Below are 23,622 nucleotides of genomic sequence, written 5' to 3'. Positions count from 1 at the left end.
GTATGAAATGTATATAAAATATATATTATATCATTTTAAAAGGTAAACATTGAAATATCAAAACTTTTGACAATAAGAGAAATCCTTTTTGTTTTTACTGGGGCACTTATTTTTGTCATACCAATTTTTTTTAGAAGGGGAGAACTGATCATCACTTACATAAAGAACTGAACTTATGTCTAACTTTGTCTCATAAGAAGGCAAGTAAATAGGAATGTGCTAAAAAAGGTCAAGGATAAGTGGTGGAACTTACTTTGAGCTTTTCTTCTGTATTAACAGGAGCCACTTTGGCAGGAACTGGAGAAGCAGGTTTTGGAGCAGCTTCAATCTCTTCTTTCTTCCGCTCCTCCTTCTCTTTCAGACTTTCCTTTTTCAACTGTTTCGCTATCCGTTTACTGTGACTTGACTTTTTGATTTGGAATATTTCATCATCATCTGAAATTCAAAGCAAAAAAAATAGTCATTTGTCAAAGTTGAGGATTCGTTCAATTTAGAAGGTTATTTTCAAATTCATAAATTAGCAGTCAATTCTATAAATATTTGAAATACTTAGATTGAAATCCTTAATGTCCATACAATGTACATATTATGCTTAATATGCATAATGATTTACAAAATGACATCTCATTAATTCACTATTTTCTTTTAATTCAATGAGTTTTCACAAATTTCTATTTATGCATGTATTTTTTTTTTTTACATCATTAGCAAATTAGTATTTTGCAGGAGAAGCATTTTCCCCACTATTTTTGTTTGTAAACTTCTGAGAAATTGTAATCCAGATAAACAAAATATCTTTTCCGGCATCAACAAAAACACACAAGCTGTCGCCAAGCAAACAAATCAGTGACTATCACTCCACAAGGACCCATGGCTTAATGGATAAAGTACTAAGTAAATTCAGTTCTAAGTGACACTTTCTAGAGGTTTAAGGTTCAATCAATACCAATACAATTGCAAATTACTGAAAACTTTCACCTAATCATTGCTGTCAGAATGAGAGCCAAATGTACTGACCGGATTTTCACTCCTTGAAGAATACTCGAGCATTGCTGAAGCAAAAGACTATCATACGCTTCGTTTACTTCACCACTGCACTCTGTTGACCGTGGAACCCATTAGAAGGTTATGCAGGCTGATGGCATGCCCCCAAAATGGCACGACTTAATCAAAGTCTACTATTTCTCTAAACGCATTAAAGTCCGTGCTTTTTTGACATTTGCTCTGGTATCCAACAAGGATGCGTTCTCTTGCCTACGCTCTTCAAGTATGCCATCGACTGGATCACATTGAACGCCTTGGCCAACTTTCATGATAAGTCGTGGTTTACAAATATCAGATCTTGACTACTCTGATGACATCACTACATTGGGTGAAAGCTTCACTGAGATTTAATCGGCCATTGACAAGATGCAATCTTACACTTCATGATAGGTATGAAGATAAATGCCGGCAAGACAAAGTTACTGATGACAGGTGTTCTTCCAAATGAAAAACAATCAGTTGTCCTCAACATGTAAACCTTTGAAGAGGTCAATCAGTTCAAATATTTTAGCTCCATCATCACTGTAACAGGCCAGAGGTCAATCAGTTCAAATATTTTAGCTCCATCATCACTGTAACAGGCCAAGAGGAAAAAGATACTCAACTGCATCAGCAATGCTCACACCACTTTCTGTCAACTTCGATTGCAGCTCTGGTCTCGAAAAGAAATAAAGCTAAATATCAAAATCAAGATCTACCAGGCACCATTCCCTTTTATGACTGCAAGTGACCTATACAAACTAGAACCATCACTGCCTATGCTGAATCAGTTTAGCCCTAACCGTACAGTTTGTGCTCACTGCAAGATCTATTCCCTCCAAAAATCTCTCCTTGCTTCAGCCACACCCTTTAATGACACCCAATTGACTTAATTCGTGAAATCATAGATTCAGCATGATCACTGGGCTGGAAGAAATGTTGCAATGGTCAATTCAAAATCTGGCTCAAGACAATGAAGCAATGTACTGAATTGATTCTGGGTCATCACCTTTACAGGGTTCATTGCTGGAACCGCAGATAGCTTGCAGTCAAAACAGAAGCAGCCTTGGATGTTCAACCAGTGTTCAGGATATGGTGAACTTGTTGGAAAAAGCAAACCTAACTAAACCAGTGTAAATGCTGCAAGCATGATCATAAATAACTAGTAATCTGTTTACTTTGAATAGAAGAGTTATATACAGATAAAATCATTATATTATTATATAGGGGATATAAGTATTTGTTATCAGTGTATGGGAAATTTGGATTGAAGAGATGTATACTGAAGGAAATTAAAACTAAGATATTAAAATAAGTATTATTTATGAGAAAGGTAAGCAGATTTATGGTGTGAATAGAAAAATGATTATAAACAATAAGATCAGATAGGCTGATGATTATTAAAAATAAGTAGAAAAGAATCCATAATAAAAAGTTGTAAATAGTACTGCTACTACTAAAACTGTTTACTTTCGCTGAAAATGTGTTACAATTATTATTGAACAAAAAAAGAAAACACAGAATTATAATTTTAATGCATACAAATAATAAAAACATTAATTTAATCATTACTTGAAGTTAAAAAAATATTCAGAAAAAAATGTTTGAAAGACATGTTAAAATTTTATTTTTAAAACAAAAAAAAAAAATGTAAAAATTTCATACCCTGACAATAAGTGAGATTGATGTTTTTGCTATTTGTTTTCCAAATTTCATGACAAAATTAATCATAGGGGAGTGGTACTAAGCTTCTAAACACCATGAGGGTAAAAAAAAATCTGACGCAAAATGGCCATTTCATAGCATTAACATTTTTATCATTATTTTCGTAAAAAGTCTTCAAACATATGTAGATTATTATTTATTAAGAAAGGATATTCATTTCCAAACAAAATGGTGGTATTTTGAGGACTTAAAAGTGGTTTGGTTTCTTAAATATGACTATTTAAATAGAATTACCTTGAAATATCGAAAGCATCTTTATGGTCGGTAGGCATTAGTATTTTTAATAGGGCCTGCCATAGAACCTATATACATATAATCTCAGGTAAAGGGAAACCTAACAGAGTTGACCTATCACTATTATTACATTATTATCACCAGTATTACTAGCACTACTTCAATTGTCTTGATGTATACATTAATTATATATTTGCAAATGATGCTCTTATGCTTGCATGAAGCATTCAAAAGGCATGCATTTCTATTAAGGCAGTTATATTTGGGACACAGAACAACAAGATTATTTTATTTTTTTAGTTATATTTATTTTAATTACATTAGAGCTTATTTTTTGTTCCAAGTTAGATACTCTGGAGTAAAAATTTCTAATTGTTTTTATTGAAGTGCTTGCTATATCTGAGTGGGACTGTAAAGTTGTCTTCTAAAATTTTGAAGAAAATTCTAAGGATATTCATTCTGATATTTTTATCAAAAGGTGGATTGAACTAAACACATGTCTGTCCCTTGTTCTTGCAATTGTTGCAGTTAGATTTGATTTGATTATATGCATTTATTCTTACATTTTGGTGTTTCACATTTCTAATTTGTTTGCTTTTCACATAGTTTATACTAAAACAATCTGCGATCACCATGTGGATAATAATATTGATACCATCTTCACTATTTTACTACAGGCGTAGTCCATTACATATATTTTGCTATGTGACCAAGTTATTCAGATTTTTTGTGTCTGGAGTGAAAGTTGGTCCTAGGAGCTCATTAAAACAAGAAGAGCTATTCGTTTCAACTGAGGCAAAATAAGGATCTCAACGTTGGTAGTGAAACTTGCCTGACAAATGTTACATTTCAATTTTGTAGGTTTTTTTAATGAAAATTAAATCAACTATTTGAAAATACATAGAATAACATTGCGACTGTTGTATTCTTTACTAAAGGCCATTTCTGTGGCAATTGATGTTGGCCCAGACGGAATAGTCAAAGGTGACTTTGTAACTGGGTTTGAATCTCCTGACTGTAAGGGTAGGCTGCATGAGGTCGAAAATAAGGTCTATCTTCAAGTGCAGTCTCCTTTTTGGTGTCAATTAGTGCCCTGAGTGAGATTCCAAAGGAATTTTTGAAAACTCCATTTTTGGTGGCTGGAACCAAAAGAAACTGACACGACATGAGATTTCGGGGTAAAATGAGGAAATATTGCTGATTTCTGTAGATAAATGATATTCTATGTATTTGGAATCAATCTATTTTCTTTTCTCATTGAAATTGCGTTCATGGATATTTTTCATGAGATATCTAGTTGAAAAGTGGAATTTTTTTATTATTTTTTTTATTTTTTTATTTTTTTATTTTTTTTAGGTATTTTGACCCAAATTTGTCTTTAGCATTCAGAAAATCCCTATGATTAACTTTAATCACTCTCAACATTTAAACTTGCTTTTAACAAACCACAGTCGACAGTATATTAGTCATAGAAAACAACCAATTCAATTAAGATAACTGAAAGCATGAGGCAAAAAAGAATTATTGGAAATCAACAAAAATACTAACATGAAGAAAACTATGAAAATTAATCCAAGTATGGAAATTAAATTTCTGGAAATAAAAAAGCTTGTAAACCAATCCTGGCCAATCTTAATTTGAAATGTACAAAGCATTAGCGGCATTTGACTCTTCTTGCACAGCAACTGCTTGTCGTTGATGGTTCTTTCAGAAGAAAGAACTATATTATACACCAAGTAATCTTCGTTTTATTTAGGAGTTTTCATTTTTTTCCATTGGTTGCTGAATTGGGGTCTTTTTGTTGAGGTCCTTGAACTCCTGCTGGTAACAGTGTACCTGGATGTGCTGAAGAATGTGGTGATCCTCTTATGCAATCAGGTGGCCGTTGGCAGACCCTGGGTGTGGCAGCAGGACTTGGCACCAGCCCACAAGTTAAAAGTCCCAGGCTTGGTTTCAGAAGGAGTGCTATGACTTTGCATCTTTCTTTCACTGGCCTTCCTTCTCCTTTTACCTGAACCTGCTGAACTACTTTGTCTGATCATACATCGAGAACATCACCAACATGACCTCCCACAACACCAAAGCCAGCCTGATCGCCACTGTCGAGTATTCGTCAAGCTCCTGTCGATGCTTGAGGAAAAGCCATGCTCCCAGTTCCAGACCCACATCAAGGTAGTGATCGAGACTGAAAGTGGCTACATAATCAAGTTACTTGAATTGATTTTTTCAATAAAAGTTTTAAAATAAAGCTGTAGTGTTATTTTTTTTTTTTTGAGGTCGACACTTTTATCGTTACACCCTGTATATATTGTTTTGAAGTAATTAAAAAAAAATCAGAAAAAGAATCTGTAGTAGTAATTCTTCTAATGCACTCATCTCCAAAATACAGAAAGTCTGCTCTGTTTGCTGTCAACACACAGGAGCTGGAAGAAGAAGAAGAAGCAATAGACGTGGTTGGTTTTATGGGAAAGAGGGTGAGACTAAATGCGAGAATTCCTGAGATTTGAGAGGAATAAAAGACCGAACTCGGATGGATAGGCGACTGTGCTTTTGATTGAGCAGAGAAAACAGTGAGAGGAGAGAAAAGTCCCTTCCTAAAGAAAGTTTCGGCTCAAAGTGAGAAAGAAACTTTTGCTGATTGTTGAAAGCTACTATCAGTCTATGAGGGGCTGTATATGAGACTACAGTGAAGAGTCAGAGACGTTTGAGATGAGGTCAGACATTTGACAGGGCTGTGCCTTTTCCAACATTATTTTCAACTATGTGACTGATTATATCCTCAATGAAGCTCTTCAAGGTCACAAGGGAGTTGCAGCTGGAAAAAAACATAAGTGTGTCTGACCTTGCTTATGCCGATATCGTCCTGCTTGGATCGACTGGTGAGATGCAAGCTGTGCTCAATAGAGTGTAGACTGTCAATCGCAGATTAGAGATGTGCATCAATATCTCCCAAACAAAAGCCATGTCTTTGCTGATTGACCAGGGTACCTGATAGTCGCTCATATTTGACAGAATTCACCTCAAAAATGGGAATTTCTTTGTCTATCTTGGCTTTACCATCATGTTGACTGGATAAGTAGTGACAGAGATTGGATGCCAAATAGGAACAGCACGGTCCGCCTTCTTATGGCTCAAGCAGTTTCTGTAGTCCCAATGGGAAATACGTGTAGTACTTACCAACAAAACAAACGCCCACGTGTTTTTGCCTTGTGTAGGCATACACGACAACAAAACTTGGGTTTTTATAAGCGGAAGTCTCGAGATTGTCAGGAATCTCTGGGCGCATGCGCAAGAGGAGGGATTGAGAGAGTGGTATAAAATTCAGGTTGAGTGAGAAGGTTGTGGTTGTTGTCATTGGACGTTACAGTAACGCGTGCGTTAGCAGTTGATTATGAAGTTGTTTTTTTTGTGTCAAGTCATGCACCTTGGTGAAGGTCATATAAGTCGTGCACCTCGGTGAAGGTGAAGGTCATAAGCTATTTCGGCGATTTCGTTTTGTCTCTTTTCCTGGACAACTATGGCTGGGGCAAAGTTTGATTTAAAACTGATACCTGAATTCGACGGATCCACTTCTGTTGTCGACTGGGTCGAAAGGGTTGAGCTGACCTGCTACCTCTGTGAAGTAAAGGGGGTACATACCGTGATTCCCCCGAGATTGGCTGGAGGCGCCCTGAGTGTGTATCAGCAACTTAGTGCCGTGGAGAAGGCTGATGTCACCTCTATAAAAAATGCTTTATACAAGGCATTTGCCATGGATCCCTGCATGGCCTATGAAACATTTGCCTCTAGGAAGCTCATGCCAGGAGAAACCGTGGACGTCTTCTTCGCGAAGCTGAAAAAACTTGCAGTTCTATTTGGCAATGTAGTGTCAGAGCAGACACTGGCGTATGCGTTTGTGGCCGGCCTTCCCAGCCATGTTAAGCAACTGTTGAGGGCTTCCACCAGCGTATCTGTAACGCCCATGGAGCATTTGTTGGAACGCGCTCGAGCCATTATCAGAGATGAGGAGGACCTGAGGGAACTGGTTGTAATGATGGTGTAGGCAGCCAAGACTAATGCTGAAAAGAGTCCCAGTTTGAGACCCACTACCAATGGGAGATGTTTCTGCTGTGGCCAGCGAGGCCATTTCGCAATAAGTTGTACTAACAAGGGGCGGGGGCGCCCGTGCTGTTTCCAATGTGGTAGTTATGGACATTTATCCCAAAATTGTGCGGGAAATGCATCAGGGGGCAGGACGTCAGCGCCGCCCTGTTCCCCGGACAAGATTTAATTGAGGCGCAACCGACAATAAATGTGTACGTGAACCAAGTGTCTTGTTCAGCTCTTCTCGACTCCGGGTGCTCACACACCATCATGAGTGCCAAGTTGTGTCGAAACTGGACAAAGCAGAACATCAAAGTAACCACAATAGGTGGCAATACGCAGGCTTGCTGTGGAGCCGGAACTGTCAAAGTCCACACAGACTCTGGTGTGGCTGCAGACATTAATGTGCTGGTGATGTGAGGGGATTTGCTGGGATTCGATGTACTGTTGGGATATGATGCTATTAAGGCACTGGGGGGAGTTGTTATCGGAAGAGATGGGACTGTGCGGTTTTTGGAAACCCCAGTGTGTGCTGCAGTTCACATTGATCGGCCTGATTTTAAGGTGGACTACGACCATCACCAAAAAGCATGGACTGCATCGTGGAAGTGGACAGAAGGAAGGGCGCCAACCGAATTCAAGAATAGCATTGCAGAGTACTCGATACCCGACAAGGCCCGTAATGAATACGAGAAGGAGCTTGAGGCATGGATCCAGGATGGATGGCTGATCCCCTACCCCAACAAGCTAGGACCACCCAAGGGTCTGATTCTCTTAATGGCGGTAGTCCAGCATAACAAATCAAAAGTTCGTCCGGTGCTGGACTATCGTGAACTCAATAAATACATTGAGATGTACACTGCCGATGCTGACGTGTGCGCCAGCAAGCTGGGAGAATGGCGCCAGAAGGGCTCCAATGTGTCTATAGTAGACTTGCGGAAGGCTTATTTGCAGGTGCGAGTGGATGAGACATTGTGGCCGTTCCAGACAGTGTGGTTCCTGGGTCAGAGATACTGCCTTACTCCACTTGGCTTTGGGCTGAATGTGGCACCGCAAATCATGAAGACCATTGTAAATGCAGTGTTGTCCCAGGAAAAGACCACTGAGGACGCAACATCGGCCTATATTGACGATGTGTACGTCAATGAAGATATACAATCTGCGTTGCACGTCAGAGAAAAGTTAGCTCAATTCGGGTTGGAGTGCAAGGATCCCGAACGTCTAAGGGATGGAGCACGGGTATTATTGGACGTCTGCGGGAAAGACGGTACCTTATGATAGAGGCTTGGCAGTGAAATTCCAAACATCCCTGATGTTATTACGCGGCGGACTATTTTTTCCTTGTGTGGGAAACTTATTGGTCACTTACCAGCGTGTGGCTGGCTCCGAGTAGCTGTGGGCATCATAAAACGCAGGGCAAGTTTAGTAACTACAGGTTGGGATGATGTATTTGATGATGCTCTTCTAACTCTGATGACGACGGAAACCCTAGAGAGAGTTGACAAGGAGGACCCTGTCCGTGGAGAATGATGTGTCGATGGGGACACTGTGAATGTGTGGGTTGACGCTAGTTCTTTGGCATTGGGAGTGTTATTGGAGCAACGTGGAAACGTAATTGAAGACGTGTGCTGGCTGCGACCCGTGAATGATGCTCAACACATCAACCTGGCGGAACTGGATGCTGTTGTGAAGGGTTTAAATCTGGCACTGCAATGGCAGTCAAAGAAGTTGCAATTGTACACGGATTCTCTCTGCGTCTACCACTGGGTGTCCGACACTCTTTCGGGATGAAACACTAAGGCAGCCAGTGAAATGTTAATCCAGCGGAGGCTAAACACCCTGAAGAGTCTGGTATTGGAGTATGACCTGTCGGTGAGTGTAACGCTCGTGGCATCACACTGTAATCGTGCAGACCAACTAACCCGTGTGCCTCACAAATGGTATGAAGCTGTGAAGACAGGTGTGGAGTTCGCTGCTCGATCTTGCACAGTTGGCGCGATTAGCTCATGCCAAATACAAAGAATTCATGTGCAGAGTGGACATCCAGGTATCAAAAGAACTCTGTATTTTGCGAGGCGTGTGGACCCGGCAGTGACAAGGGCAGATGTCAGGCAGATCATCAAGCACTGTGAGGCATGCCAGTCTATCGATCCTGCACCTGAGCAATGGCAGAAGGGGCGATTGGAGGTTGAGCATGTGTGGCAACGAGTAGCGATGGATATTACCCATTACAGTGGTAAGCCCTTTCTAACCCTTATCGACTGTGGACCCACTCGTTTTGCGGTGTGGCGGCAAATGACCAGGCAGGACTCAGCGAATGTTGTCCGCCAACTGTCATCTATCTTTTCTGAGTGAGGTGCGCTGGAAGAGATATTGACAGACAACGATGCTGCTTTTTGTAGCCACCAAGTTCGGCAGTTGTTGAATGAGTGGGATGTCCAACTACGACTGCGATGTGCTCATGTGCCATCAGGGAATGGCATTGCTGAGAGGAGCCATCGCAGCATCAAGAGAATTGCTGCCAGAAAGCAATGCACCATTACGGAGACCACGTATTGGTATAACATCACACCAAAGGATGAGAAGACACTAACAACAGCACCGGCTAATGCCATACACACATATTGTGTTAGGATAAAGGGCATTGACACTGTCCAGCCAATCGACGAGGAGAGTCATGACAAATACAAGGTAGGGGATCCAGTTTGGGTAAGACCCCCTGGAAACCGATGCACCAAGTTCAATCGAGGACGAATATCTGGAGTGGTCAGCCAGCAGTTGGTCCTTGTTGCAGCTAGTGAAGTACATTCCACAACTACAGAGAGCGATGAATCATCAGATGATGAGCTGCTGATAAGTGAGGTCACCGAGCAAGAGAGTGGTAGTTATAGTTCGTCTGATGAGGCAGGATCAGAACCAGAACCTGAATCCGAGATTGTAAATACCACCCTTCGCAGAAGCCAGCGAACTAAGAGGCTACCCCCAGAGTGCACTCTATGTGATCATCGGATCAGTGGGGAGTGTAGTACTTACCAACAAAACAAACGCCCACGTGTTTGTGCCTTGTGTAGGCATGCGCGACAACAAAACTTGGGTTTTTATAAGTGGAAGTCTCGAGATTGTCAGGAATCGCCGGGCGCATGCGCAAGAGGAGGGATTAAGAGAGTGGTATAAAAGGCAGGTCGAGTGAGAAGGTTGTGATTGTTGTCATTGGACGTTACAGTGACGCGTGCGTTAGCAGTTGATTAAGAAGTTGTTTTTTTTGTGTCAAGTCGTGCACCTCGGTGAAGGTCATAATACTTTGGACACAAAGAGATGCATCTACTAGGCGATGGTGAGTACCATCATTCTCTATGGCTGCAGGATGTAGCCTATAAGAACGGTGAATCTAGGCCAACTGGAAGTTTTCAACAATGATTGTCTTTGCCAAGAAAGCATTCTGCGCTGTCGCAGTGGAGATCATGTTCGGGTTTCTACTCTTCACCAAAGACTAAACCTATGCTCCCTGTTGTCCATCCTTCTTCAACACAGTCTCTGGTGGTTTGGACATGCTGCTCATTGACCAGAGGGGGACCTCATTTGCAAAGTCCTCTTTTACCCCTCTGTCTGGCTGGAGCAAACGTGTTGAAGACCTAGGTAATGATAATTAAAGGCAACCTGGCAGTACTATTGAGCCACAAGTAGTTGGTTTCTAGTGATGGAATCGGGAGTGGTTAGCCATTTCCTGCGATCTGGTCCAACATTGCTAAAACTGGACAGTGATGGTTTGAGATGCAGCCCATGCTCAGGAGAAAGCCAGTTCAATCTGACCAAGATGATAACTACTATAAATACAAGTAAAGCATCTATCAAGCCTTACATTGAGAGAAGTGCATCCGTTTGCAAGAAACCCATTGGACACTGACATCAGCCGCAATGTAGTCGATGACAACAAAGGTGGTGGTCATCGGCGGAAGTTTCAAAGGTCGAAAATGAAAACTGAAGATTATCTTTTCAGTTTTAACAAAGCACAAATTCAATAGCAAATTCTTTTTTATTTTTTAAATTTCTCCAATTTTTTGTGTAAAAATAGATAAAAGTAAACAAAAACTGTAGTTATTACCCAGAGTTCAACCGAATTAAGAAAGCAGGGGTGCAGAGGGTCTTTGTAATGGTCTCATGGAGTGAGAGTGTCAGGCTTCGGAATTCGTGTGGATTGGTCGAGTATATTTTTTTTATATAGAAAATCATGTTTACAATTTTTAGTGATCAATAAGATATTGGAACCATTAAAATCGAGATAGTTCAACTTGAATTGTCTCCCTTTATTAAATATGGTGGATCAAGACACACCGATCTTGCTCTGTCATAAAATTTGATTTTCTTAGAGTTAAAAAGAACTACTTGATCAGGTTGTATGATTTTTCGAGTATGATATTTTTGTTCCCTAATGAATGAAGGATTTTTCTGTGTTTTTTTTTTTTTTAATTGGGTTGAATTCTTTAGTGTCCTGCAATACCTGAAAGTGAAAAAGCGTTTCTGCATTTTTCTTTTCAGTTTGTTTTTTCTTTTTTTCATTTAATTTATAATTACACAATTTTCTAGTTTCATTAGGTATTTCAGTTTTAAAATTGTTTAAGAATAAAAATGAATTTTTCCATTACATAATTAATTTTTAAATCACCAAATAAATTATTTTTAGAATTGACGGCAGGTGGGGGAGTATTAAGGCACTCACGGTGTTAAAAAAGGAATATCTAAATGTCAATAACATTATTGATAAAATATTTTAAGATAGAGCAATAAAACCTACTTGAAAACCAAAACAAATGAACCAGGTAGGTATAAAATTAATTTTTATTGGCTACGGTAAATTTTTTTCGTTGTAGTCGTTTGTTGTCTTCGTTGCTAAATACCCCTGTAATCTATGATAATCGTCGGAAAAAAAACTTTTAAAAAAGAAAAAGTGAAAAGCACGAATTTTTAGAGGGTGGGCACTCTCGTACAGGTCCACCCTAGTAAACATTAATCAGAAGTGACTTTTCCAGGACATTCATCGTAAACCACAAATATCAGCTAATAAAAAACGTGAACAAAGACGGACAGAACTTGGATTTTAAACAGGTCATTTGTTCAGTTAATTATACGGCTAATTAAAACAATTAAATGGGATTGTTTTAAACAGCTCAGTATGTAAGGAAGAAAGCCGTAGAAAAACAAGCGTTGATTAACTCACATTTAATATAATAACAGATAATTAGCATAACGTATATAAATACTATACACAAAATTGATATTTAAATATATTGTTTAATAATCTTCAAATCAAGCTTCTCTTTTTGGTTCCGATTTCAACTTACCATCTTCGCCATCAGCAAAACTAAGTAAACTCGGAATGTCGCGTTTCTTCTTGTATTTGATTTTCGGCTCGCTATCTCCATTGTTAAATGCTTCCTTCGTAACCTCTTCTTTTTTCTCTTCTTCATTATTTCCCTCATCGGAATCACTAGTCGCTATTTTCTTCCTGAAATTCCGACGAGGTTTCTTGAACGTAGAAGTCATTTTTGGTTTAGTTATTTTTCTCGTTCAACCTAACGCAACTAGAATGCTGGGATAGATTAGAAGTACGAAACTACGGAATACAAATTTGAAAACAAAAACATAAAATGGAAATATTATTAAAAAAAAAAACAAAAACAAAAAAAACATTGATTAAGCATATTACTTAAAATCAAACTGTGAAATTTGATATTTTCAGTAAGGCATGAAGATTAATGCTATCTTATTTTTTCAGGTTTTTAAAGTTGTACGAAGTATTCCGACTTCCTGTCAGTCCGGTAACGTTAGCACCTGACCGGGTTACGGATACTATAAAATTAGAGACTTTCAGACTATGCTAACGCCATCCATCCAATATGATTCTGCTTTTTTAGGGGTGTAAACCGTATAAAAAAGGTGGCAGTAAAAAATAGGATTTTAAAGAAAAAATATTTTAGAATGAGTTATTATTTTCCCATTTTAACATAAAATGATCACCCACTTTTGCGCCACCAGATGGTAAGGCTCACCCACTTCCAGACCAGATAGCGTTTTTTACGGTATATAACCATTTTAGGAGGGGGATCAATATATTACTGCCATTAACCCAGATTGACTTTATGCGGAAAAAAACATGGCTGCAGAGGCTAGCACAGACAGATGGAATGAGGATGCTGCTATGTGAGAGCTTACAAATGAATAGATAACACAGGCAAGTAAGAAAAACGAATAAAAAATAATTATTTCATTTAAAACATGTTTTTAATGTATTTTTATGAATAGAAAGAAAATTAGTTACCCCTCCTCCGCCACACATTCAAAATTGATCTTTAAGAAATTGAGAAAATGTTTAACAAAAAGTGTAGCGGAATTGGCAATAACCGAAATGGGGGGGGGGGATAAATAGCTTACCTCGGATACGTCTGTTGTTGTGTTGCGGGCCGAGTGGAAGAGAGTTCCAAGATGGTGTCCATGGGTTTTTATTGGTGTTGCCCCCATGCAATTCTCGCAGAATCGTGTGTGCTCTCGCGCGACTATGCAAATATATAATTTCTGGCCGCTATAAAGGCAGGACGTTGGGAAGCAGTTAGGGAGTGTTTTGCAGATTGTGCGAAGGTGGTTCTGTCGGTTGGATTGTTCTTTGTGATGACCCACAAATCTACAAGAAGCAAGTTTTCTTCTGCCTTTTTCTTTATTTTTTCTCTCCTTCTTCTTTCTCTACGGTCATTAGAGCAAAGAAATCCCTCTCTTCTAGAGCGAAACTGACTTTTTCCTATCTTTGTTCCTGATTTTTGACTACTACATTTTGCTACAAAAAGGAAAACAGTTGGTTACATGTCCTTAAAAACGCTATCTGATGATGAGTGATCGATTTCGTTAGTTTATATGCAAAAATGATCCCATACTTCAGATCTAAAAGAACTTTCTGTGCTTCATTTCTTTTTACTACAAACTTTTATAGGTTGTGTGTCAAAAAAAAAAAGAAAAAGACAATAGAATGTTTGAGTTTTGTCCTTGTATCACTCCTGGGTTAGTGCATTCTCGTACATAAAAGGGATGTCCAGTGAGAACATGCACACACCATTCTCGGATGCTCCCATGCATGCCTATGACAATTTGTTTAAAAACAGTAGATTTTATTGGGGTGGAGGTGACAGGAATCAACAGTAGGGAAGGTGTTGGTGTGAAGTTAAGGTTTGGGTTAGAGTTAGCATGCCTGTTGTATCAAAGAACCCAACTGTAAATATATTAAACTACTAAATCTTTTTCAAAAACAACACTTTTGTGATATTATTCCCTTTTTAGAAAGAAATGTTGAAGGTTTAATGGCCCACTTGGTTTTGGTCGATATAACCTCTGACCTTCTTTAGGTGTATCTTGTCGAACTTGGGAATGTTTCTGTAGCGGACTGGTGGATATATTATATATATCCCCCAGTCGTACAAAATAGGAAAAATGAATTGAGTTGAGAAAGAAACGAACAACGCCGAATCGAAAAGGAGGAAAAAGCTCAGGTCTCTTGCTTTTGTAGTTGATTCCAGTGTTCTTTGCACATGTGTGGATTTCCTTTAAAGGGAAGTGACGTTGCCCATGTGTGCGTACGTGTGCGCATATGTGTGCGTACATGTGTGTACGTTAGCATGTGTGTATGCACATGAATGTGAGTGTATGTACGTGAATGTGAATATATGTACGTGTGTGTGTGTGCACATATGTGTATGATTAGAAAAGTGGCATGTTTTTGTGTGAGACTAGCAAAGGCTTGTACATTTCTGTTGAACTCGGGAATTTGGATGGAATTTCGAGCGGAACCCTTTATTTACTTCACGGGGGTAGTTGTTCCATCAGCCATGACTGGATAGAGGTCCTAAGTAATTTGCAAATGTAGATTTCGGTCGCCCACACTGAGGATTGAACCTTCAGGAGAATATCACTTTTACAATCGATTTTTCCCAGTATTCTAACCACTGCGCCACGGGTTCTTGCAGACAATTCTAGTATCCGTGGCGCAGTGGTTAGAGTTGAAGGTTCAATCCTCAGTGTGGGCGACCGAAATCTACATTTGCAAATTACTTAGGACCTCTATCCAGTCATGGCTGATGGAACCAGAGCATGCTAACCCCGTGAAGTAAATAAAAGGTTCCGCTCGAAATTCCGTCCAAATTCCTGAGTTCGACAGAAACATTCCCAAGTTCGACAAGATACACCTGAAGAAGGTCGGAGGTTATATCGACTGAAACGTTGTAAAAATCACACTCAAGATGAGAACAGTAGTCTGATGAATCAAAGTAATACGAATAACCAATCCTCATCTCAAAAATTCAGAAACGAAAGGATCAATATTATTGAAAACTTTCATTCCCAAGCTGAGGAGCCGTTGTTCAAAACAACTTGATATTACAAACAGGCTCATTAGGAATCCATTAAAGATCACATCAGAAACGCTCCATCAACAGTAGGAAAAGTGTTAGTGTCTCCCTGTTGAACAGTGTGCAAATGAGGCAACTGTAGGTTGGCATTGAAACACATGTCCCTGCGTGGAAATATTATAGCAAGCCTCACTATCCACAATGGTTCGTTGCAACCTGCATAGCTGCTGTTGCACATAAGAAAAAAGTATTCTGCCAATTCAACAACCATAAGTCTGATGCAAATAGACAGAAATTGATAGCATCAAGAAATTATTATCAGAGTGAAATAACTGCAGTTACTCTTATCCTTTATCCGGGATACCATAAAAAACCTTGATGCTTCTAAAGCATATAGGTTTGCTATAGTCCCAAAGAAATGCTCTGCTAAGCTGGTCTATTTCCTCTCTGTAGGGAAAATTGTAGTGTGATGGGAAAATTTTAAATGATTCACGTCGAACCTGGAAAATTGAAAGCATTGCCAAAGGGAGAAGTAAATGAGTCGTGTCAAACTGCGAAGGTTGAAGATATGATGAAGTAAGTCGGATCTTTTTTGTCTTTTTGTTTGTTGTTATTCCCAGTCGGATTCATTGGATTTTCTTTTTAATTGTCGTCGTGAAATGAGCGTGTTGGAATATGATTCGGTTGAATGGTAGGCGCGCATTCGAAAGTCACCATCAAAAATTCATCAGGCTATGGATTATTTTATATACGTATTAAAAAGCCGGATTTTGTGAAAATTTGATGCTATGGAGAAGTTAAATACGCATTCAAAGCTCAGACTTTGTGATAATTTGTCGGGCTATGGAGATTTTTTAATATGCACATGCAAGGCGTACTTTGGTAATTCGTCATTCTATAGAAATGTGGAAGTACAATGCGAGTCGGATTTTATTTTGTGTTTGAAGAAAAAGTCGTCGCTGTTAAAAGAACTTTAAATGCGAGTCATTTTTCAATGCGGAATTTAAACTGAAATCCTGTTGTACTGAAAAGAAAAACGTTGTTTTCAAACAAAAGAGTTATTTTATGAAAGTACAATTCGAGTCAGATTTTATTGTGTTTATGAAAAAGAAACAAGTTGCTGTTAAAAGAACTTAAAACGCGAATCGGACGACTTGTATGCATTAAAAAGTCGTTTTTAAATATGGAATTTAAAATAAAATCCTGTTGTACTGAAAAAGAAAAAAAAGATGCGTGTCGTTTTCGAACGAAAGTTATTTTGGTGAGAGTACAATTTGAGTCGGATTTTTTTTGTTGTTTTTAAAAAAAAAAGTCGTCGCTGTTAAAGGAACTTACAATGCGATTCAGTCGACTTGTATGTAAAAGTCGTTTTTTAAATGAGAAATTTAAAAATGAAATTCTGTATGTCTAGCTGAGTATCATGGGCTAGCTGTGTCTAGCCGTGTAGTGTGGGCTAGCTGTGTCTAGCCATGTAGTCCCACTTCTTCTAAGTAGTATCCGACAAAGACGGATACTACTTCCCTACTCAGTTTGTGATCATGAGATCAGGGGGGGAATGTGGGGAAAATTGTAGTATGACTGCAGTCACGGAAGCAGGCTGTCAAGGGTGGCATGTGTGATGCTCAGAACTTGAAACCCGACCGATAGGACATGAAAAGGCGACAAATGATTAGATTCGATCGCATCTTAATTTGCATATCAATGAGGCTAGACACTGGAATGAGGGAATATAACGCCGGCAGTGAAGATGTCGGCGGGGGAGTTATGGTGAACCAGACTGAACGGGTCGGAGCTGAGAATTTTCAAATGCTACCAAGAATCTAGTCCAGGTTTTTTTTCTATTAAACTCTCAAACAAATGCCTTGATCAGTCTTGTTTCCTTGATTGTTGAAAAACATCTTTGTGGTATCAATATTCAAGAATCCTGGTAAAATAACTAGCACGCAAACTTCTTACCCTATTAGTCTCCTTCCGCTCTTTGCTAAAGTTTTTGAATCATTAATCAATCTAGCAATACAACCACTTTGTTAATGGTAAACTTCTTTCTGATCAATAGCATGGATTTAAGCAAACCCATTCTATTAGAATAGAAATCTTCTTATGAAAATTATTATATGTAATATTACTGAACGAGTAGTTAATTGATATGTCTTAAGGTGGCCTATTATACGGACAATCAACGATAAAGTATTCCGTGAAAGGAATAAATAAATATACACTGTGGTTTGAATACTGAAAGAGAAGTTTATTTACGTATTTACATAGAGACAAATAAAGTGTGTTAACGTTCAGGGAGAAGTCTCTGTTCAAAAAGTCTGTTGAATCCGGTGACTCAGTTCCTTATGTAGAATGTTCCGGGTTGGTTACCTATCTCCACGTAACATTAATATAATCAAATTTTTTTTAGCCAAAAGAAACATCTAGATTGTTCTTGATGTTCGTACAACTAAACAACATGATGTTAATGTGTGTGCGCCTAGGAATTAATTCTTGGATTGTTATTATTCTTAATCTTTATAAACGACCTTCTTGGTGAAACTATGTCCGAGACAGATATATTTGCTGATGATATTCCAAACATGTGGGAAAAACAAACACACATCAAAGCAATGGCTGAATCCTGAGAAAATGACATCCAGCTTGTAATGGAACTGGGACATAGATGGTTGGTAACGTTTTTTTTTTTTTTTACATAAGAGTCACCACTTATCAAAGCCTGACGGCCACTTGAGAATAAGGGTTAATGAGTAGTGGACATTTAATAAATTGGATTACTTAAGGGGACGGTTCATCAAGAATTTGTTTACGTTGGACTTGAAGACTACCAAATTGTAGTCAGCTGGAAAACAGGCAAATGGAAGAGAGTTCCACAGGCATACAGTTCTAAGAAAGAAGCTTTGTTCATGAAATCTATGTTTAGGTTTAGGTACAAATAAAGAGTATGGAAAATTATTGATAGTGGTTTCAGATAGACAAGTGTTTTTTGTAAATATTTGGCGAGGGTGGACCATAAATTGGAGTTCAGACAAGCACTTGCCATGAAAATAACGGTAAAGCAGAGACAGGTTTGCAACGTCTCTTCTGTGGGCAAGAGATTGCAGGGAAGAGAAAAAGACATCCCCAACTAAGCTATGAAGTCTATTTTGAACTCTGCCAAGATAGGATAAGGTCTTTCTTGCCCAGATATGGCAACAGTACTCCATCCTTGGATGTACCTGGCTTTTATATAGAAAGAGAATTGCATCAGCTGTGAGATATCTGCTGGAGCGGTAGAAGGATCCCACCATTTTTCCTGCGACCGTGGCAATGGATTTGATGTACATGTTTCATTCCAGATCGGGAGTAAAAGTCAAGGCCAGAAGCTTGTCCAAACATGGAGCCTTCCTAAGACAAAAGCCATTCATTTCAATGGATTCCAGATGAGGATCAGAGCGTTGCTGATGTAAATATAGAAGCTTGGTTTTAGATGCATTAAAAGTAACCAGCCACCTTTTTCCCATTCTACTATGTGCTCAAGATCAGAGGAGAGGGAATCAGAGAGAACTTGGTTCTTTGATGTGTTGCCATAGATGGTAGTGTCATCAGCATAAATGTCGATGAATGATCCAAAGATGTGATTTGGAAGATCATTGATGTAGCTCAGGAAGAGAGTTGGGCCCAGGATGGACCTCTGAGGAACTCCAGTATTAATACTGTGAGTTTCTGATTTCTGTCCATAAACCACTACTGTTATGAATTTATCAGAGAGGAATGATTTAATAATTGAGAAGACATTTCCAGCTATATCGTTACTGGAGATCTTGTGAAGTAAACCTTTATGTCATACCCTATCCAAGGCCTTTGATATGTCAAGATCAATTGCCCTAGAAAGGAAGCCTCTGTTGAGAGATTCGCTAATCCTATGAGATATAACCATTAGCACATCTGCTGTAGATCTAGCAGAATGGAAACCATATTGCATGTCACTAAGAATGTTATTTTGGTGGTTGACTATATAAAATAAGGGATAACGAAATGGAGTTTCATTTTATATTAATAAACAACTTTATTTGTCATTTTCGTTAGTAGTATTAGTAGATGCGTACAAGAGAGAAACGAGGTTAGTAGGTTGAAGTGTTTTTTGTGTGAAAATAGAATTAATATCATGCCGGCTGGTTGAGAAGAGAACAGTTCAGTTCCGTTTACATGTGTTTATGGCTAGTAGTCATCGAGATTAAAAGAGAAAGAAAGAGAAAAGGTATTCAGTATGTTGATGTATTGTCATGGAAGCGTGCTTCCAATAGTAGAAACAGGGGCAATGGTTAGTGTCTCGTGGTAAGAAAGTGTGTGTGTGTGTGTGTGTGTGTGTGTGTGTGTGTGTGTGTGCGTGTCGGTGTATAGTCTTTAGTATGACAAAGAATGTTCGTTAAGGTACAGCACGAGGAAATAAATGTGAGTTTGAAGAGAGCCATAGCTAGCTCGTAGTACTCATGTTCAGTCTGGGGCCTAAGCCCCAGGCGAAGTCTGCTCCCAGGCAGGGTCAGGTTGGAAGAGGGTTAATGGTTTCAGATTCAGGGAGAAAATGGATTTCAAATCTCGTTGAGAGAAGTAGCTCCTGCCTGTGATATAGCGGGTGTTGGCTGCTACAACTACTTCTCTATTTAACACAGATTCCAGCAACTTACTCATGACGCACAGGAGACTTATTGGTCTGTACTGAGAGGAAGATGACCGATCACCTAAATTCTTAAATAAATTCTTAAATACAGATGAGGGTTTCCAGGGTGTTGAGAAGCAATTCTCCTTAAGACAATGCTTAAACAGCTTTGTAAGTATGGGAGCTAGTTTTGGTTGAAGCTTTTCCAGCACTATAATTGGAATGCAATCAGGGCCAGTTGCTTTACTAGATTCAAAGTTTTTGATTAGCTTGGCAACATCACGTACAGATATTGGCATGTTTAATGCTAATAAGACCAAACTCCTTTCTTTCAACAATTATAAGAAACCAATCGCCACGACTAAAAGCACCCTACCCGAGAGTTCATCATTTAAACTACTCAGTCTAGCATGCACAAATAACATGAATTAGAACAAATGCATAGAAGACATTGCCAAAGCTGCTGCAAAAAAAGTGAACTCCTACTTAGCTAGAAAATTTCTCACACCTGCCAGTATTCTATACCTCTACAAATCTACCATTTTCCCATGCATGGAGTATTGTCACATCTAGACTAATGAGCTAACCACTCTCTTGGAGAGGATCCAAAAAGAGTTTCTCATCTAATAGATCCCATAATCACTGTCCTATTGCATTTCTGTGCTTATTTGATAAATACTTTAATAGAATGTTTGCAGCATTTATGTCGTAAATATGTAAATACCTGCCTATCAATTCTTTAGTCTACAAGATCTCATTCCTTCACTGAAGAAGGTTTTCTACTCTAATAGCTTCTTTTCTTGATCGGTTGCCTTTGGAATTCCCTTCTTGCTTTCTGTTTTCCTAACTGTACCAACATGCAGAAATTTAAACACAATATGAACAAACACTTCGCTGCACAACTCCCCTCTTAGAATGTCTCTAGTTTACAGTAGCCTGTTGTGGGGGCGGCCGGGGACAATCAACCCAACAACTAACAAGGTAGACACAGGCAAAAGTAAACGGCAAAAAAGACAAAGAAGAATGACAGACACAGGTTCATCTTTTAACTGAAAAGGAAGCGTGAAATAGGGTTTGAGATCGTATGATCTGGATGCCGATTGTCTGGAAGGTCGCACGTCACAGGAGGCTAAGGACTGGAGGTCTGAAACAGGTACTCTAGACATAGCGTGGTTTAAGGTGGCTTACTGAGTCTGGAGCAATCGGCTGGACGTCAGGGCGATCTGGAACAGTCAGTGGACAACGTGGGGGTCAGTGTTTAGGTACAGACGAACAGTAGCATGGCCACCGAGATATAAAAGGCCTGTTAACTGAAAAATGCCTGCAGGCAATGTAGGTAAGATTTGTCGAACTGTTACTGTCAATACTATATGACGGCATTTTTAAAAAGAGCATTTAAACAAGTTAAAAAAAAGAAAAGAATCCAATTTGATTAAGAATGAAACTGAAATTTATTCAATATAAAAATTATCTCTGTAATTATGTAATTTTTTACATAATTTTAAAGCAATATATAATCTAATACTGACAAAACTGAATTATGAATTTAGGGAACAAACAATTAAAGAAACATAAAACGAACAATTCTTGGCCTTCGGGACAAGATCACAGTGTAGTAGTATCTCTTCTGATGCTACAATTCACCTTTTCTGTCCTCGGCCAGTGAAGAAATCCTTCATGACTGAGACAATTTTTTTTTTTTTTCTATCCAGAGTACCCATTATTGGATTTTCCCCTACAAGATTAGATGTTGAAATATTTAAATAACAATTACTTTTAATACAGAAATTACATTTAAAGTTTTGGTTTTCTGTTCTTCTATGTTCATTTTTTCCCATGTTTTTCATCAAAATGTGTAGCGTATTTTCATCAGTTACATGGTTAGGAATCCTATACTTCGCTATAGTCTTCATTTTCATATCAGTGCAGAATACATGAATACGGAAATGAAGTTCACATAACTACTAAAAGACAATCATACCATAATGTGAACATTGGTTAAAAACTAAGAAAATATAGTAAACATCTACGATATTAAATCAGGGTCATGGTGAATTTGGGAGGAGACATTATTATTATTATTTCACTCACTAGGATTGTCTCACACGCCATCATCAGTGATCGCTCACTGGCAGTAACGTGTGGTATTTGCTGGAGACTGCATGACAACAAATCTCCCCAGATTTCCAATGTTCTCCACCTCTTGATCACTCATGCAGATGATTGCACGTTATCGCAACAGCCGTTTGTCATTGATTTCTTGTTGTCATTGACTATTGGTGCTTTCTGGGGTTTGGGTGACAAAATGCCTCCCCAGGGTACCAGCTTTTAACTGCACACTTCCAGTGGAGGTCTTTTTAGTACTCTCCTACCTCAGACTTTTCATCCTCCCTGGCCCTTCATAACTAATTGGTGTGGCGCCAGTCGATGTCATCTACAGTTTTTTTGGCACTTCACAGGAAACTTGGACACTGCGTAAACGGGTTTTAATTTAATGGCTGCTCCCTGAGGTTTTCTTTCACTTTCTTCGTATATATCTCATACACTTTTTTTGTAATCGAACATGTATTTTATTTTTTGAATTTTTTTTTTATTTCTTTAATTAAATTTGATTCATACTTTTATTTTGTGCTTGATTTTATTTTATTTTCATTTTGTTTTAATTTATTTTTATTATTATATTATGTTTTCCACACTAATATTTTTATTTTTTGTTACATTTATTGTTTCATATTCAAATAATGCTTTTGGTCTTTTTTTAATCTCAAATAGTATCTTCAAAAAAATTTTCGTGATTAAATAAACCAATGAAAACCTTTTGCGTATGTGCTTTTTAGGGAGCAACCATTAAATTAAAACCCATTTATGCAGGGTCCACATTCCTCATGAAGTACCTTTTTTATTATTGTTGTTGTTGTTGTTATAATAATAGTGCTTGTGCAGTGTACACACCATGCTATATTTTAGACAAGATTTTCAAGTTAAATTAAATTTTTATGGTATCTTTTTTTTTTTTCATTAAATTGTTAGGTGAAAGTGCAGAATAGTTAGAAAGCTCCCCCGCCTGTTAAGAATGGCTTTCTTAATAACGTTATTATTTCAGCACAGTGCTTACAACATTTATTTATAAGATAAAAGACAAGAAAATATGTTAACTAAAATTTAATGTACCCTTTATTTTTAGTTCACATCAAAACTTTAATTAAAACTGATTAGTTAATGAATTTTTAAGATGAATTTGTGTTCGTATGTCTCTGGAAAGAATTTCTCATTTCAGTCATGTAAATTATTTACAGATAAAATGTTATAAAAAAAACAAAAACTTAAGTTTCCAATATTTCAAAGAAATAAATAAATTACGCCCGGTGCTAAAATATTGAATTCATCAATTGTCTTTAAAAACAACAACAACAACAAAAACAAAAATATGCAAAAAAACTGTTGTGAAAAATGCTTCTAACTTTAAAATATTTGGAAATACTCAATGAAAGTTTTATTTATTAGTAAAAGAACGGACTGAAAAATGTTCTCATA

General features: G+C 38.2%; 1 protein-coding gene across 1 annotated transcript in view; it reads right to left on the bottom strand.

Annotated features, from left to right (window-relative positions):
• Positions 1-12,673, bottom strand: part of LOC145241510 (PAX3- and PAX7-binding protein 1-like) — an 85,064-nt gene extending 72,391 nt beyond the window's left edge. The window contains exons 1-2 of the mRNA XM_080104548.1: positions 12,405-12,673; positions 254-435 (exon numbers count right to left, since the gene is read on the bottom strand). Of these exons, the coding sequence (XP_079960674.1) occupies positions 254-435; positions 12,405-12,606 (384 nt within the window). The 5' untranslated portion in view covers positions 12,607-12,673. The remainder of the gene's footprint in view (positions 1-253; positions 436-12,404) is intronic.
• Positions 12,674-23,622: the final 10,949 nt, after the last annotated feature.

Source organism: Euprymna scolopes, chromosome 20, assembly GCF_053919585.1.
Source record: "Euprymna scolopes isolate OS-2025 chromosome 20, ASM5391958v1, whole genome shotgun sequence".
Taxonomy (NCBI): domain Eukaryota; kingdom Metazoa; phylum Mollusca; class Cephalopoda; order Sepiida; family Sepiolidae; genus Euprymna; species Euprymna scolopes.
Note: the sequence above shows the minus strand (reverse complement) of the source record. Positions and strands in the feature narration are given on the sequence as shown.